Genomic DNA, 1736 nt, shown 5'->3' with positions numbered 1-1736 from the left:
TCGTTATTTGGTGATTCCAGCTCTGGAAAGGAGAGTGAAAGTTGGATTAACTTCTATTCGGGAAGTACAGCAGCATCTCTTGCTTAAGGAAAAATTTATTTTAAAATCTTACAAAGCTTTAGTGAACCTGGTTCAAGGGAAAGAAGATAGTACATCAAGTGCAGAGGTGGAATGTCTTGTTACTCTTTGTGGTAAAGAAGAAAATCCTGTCCAAACTTTTGATGAAAAATCATCAGACAATTCTCAAGGTTCAGAACAGCTAGTAGAGAAGGTACGATATCGTGTAATAGATGACAGCTTGGTTGTTGGAGTGAACAGCACATCTTCGAAACTGTCCCTGAACTGGGTGACTTTATTGTAGTTAATGGATCAACTCCATAGCTTCAGCTGTCCTCTTACTAAGTGTCAGAGTGATCAAGTTGAGTAGGGACTCTTTTCCAGCACCGTGCTCAGTGCCACATGAAATAGTATCAGAGGCAAAAAGGATCAAGTTGACTGTTGGTAATGAGGAAGAGGAAGGGGAGAGCTTGGTTTTCGAACAACCATCTGAGAAAGAGAGTGTACAGATTACTGCTGTAACACCTCTTTCGCCACTTTTAGCATTCAGTCATTTTTGTTGCATTGTGCTGCTACAAATTAGGGAGAGAGAAAATGCTGTTTTGAGCATTGTTATATTCCATGTGGCAGCCTTTTTTTTAAGCCTAGAAGATTTTTCAAGTGGGAAATATCAAGGGACATTTCCCAAGAAGCCTAGAGAACACGTGGAAGATCTCTGTGCACTCCATGCAGCGTCGCACGAAACATTTTCAAATCATGTCATCCAGCTGTGCTCTCACTTCGATGGAGGCATGGCTCTTAGAACACATGAAATGTGAAGTGATCAAAGGATTTCCAGACATTTGCTTTTGTCAAGGGCCAGAAAGCTCGTATGGGACATTCTTCAACTGGAAACGAAGAACACCATTTGAAGGGATTTTGATAGTCTATTCTAGGACTCAAACAGTTTCGTTCCTGTGCCTTCATAATCTCATCAGACTTCTCCCTGCAAACTGTTTCTTCAAAAATCTGTAATTAGGAAGTAAGGATTTCCTAATTGATCACTTGGCATTAACTTTGGAGAAGGCATTGGATATGCTTGGTTCTCTTTCTTTTGCCTTAGTTAAGATTGAAAACAACTTGGTGCAGAGGTGCGAAGTGAAGAAAGAAAAGAGTCGTGATGTTCTGGCTGCTTTATCAGACAGAACACAGAACATCCATCCCTATAGAGAAGAACTTCAGAGAGAAAAGCAAATGTTGAGGACGAACCTAAAAGTGAGTGGTGCCCTTTATAGGGAAATGACTTTTAAATTAGCTGAGGTTCAGTTGAAATCAGACCTTGCTGCACAGAAACTGTCTGGTTTATAATTATAATCTCAACATGATTATATTTTAAATCAAAATATAAAACGTTTTGGTTCCACTTGTTTTCATTTTACATTATACGTCTCCTTTGTAAAAATAAAAATTGAGGCATTTTGTAGAAAAAAAAGATGCTCAACTTTTGGTGATTAGCTAATTCTCTCAGAATCAAGGCTTGACCTGAACTGAACTGTAAACCAAAAATTGAAACAAAGGGCAAGATTGACTCAATTTGAACCTTAACCATTATGTAAAAGAAGAGAGAGAAAAGTAAAACTCAAGCTAAAACAAAAACCAACTGGCAATAAAGAATGTCACAACTGCAAGAGATCTTAGAA

The 1736-nt window shown here is 38.4% G+C and overlaps 1 protein-coding gene across 1 annotated transcript in view; it reads left to right on the top strand.

The window, feature by feature from the left end:
• The window catches only part of LOC105293811 (Fanconi anemia group B protein-like), a 16001-nt gene extending 14597 nt beyond the window's left edge, over positions 1-1404 (top strand). Inside the window, 3 exon segments of the mRNA XM_023532137.1 lie at positions 249-405; positions 407-802; positions 804-1404. Of these exon segments, the coding sequence (XP_023387905.1) occupies positions 249-405; positions 407-802; positions 804-1404 (1154 nt within the window).
• Positions 1405-1736: the final 332 nt, after the last annotated feature.

The sequence above is a fragment of the Pteropus vampyrus genome, unplaced genomic scaffold, assembly GCF_000151845.1.
Source record: "Pteropus vampyrus isolate Shadow unplaced genomic scaffold, Pvam_2.0 Scaffold77, whole genome shotgun sequence".
Classification (NCBI taxonomy): Eukaryota; Metazoa; Chordata; class Mammalia; order Chiroptera; family Pteropodidae; genus Pteropus; species Pteropus vampyrus.
Note: the sequence above shows the minus strand (reverse complement) of the source record. Positions and strands in the feature narration are given on the sequence as shown.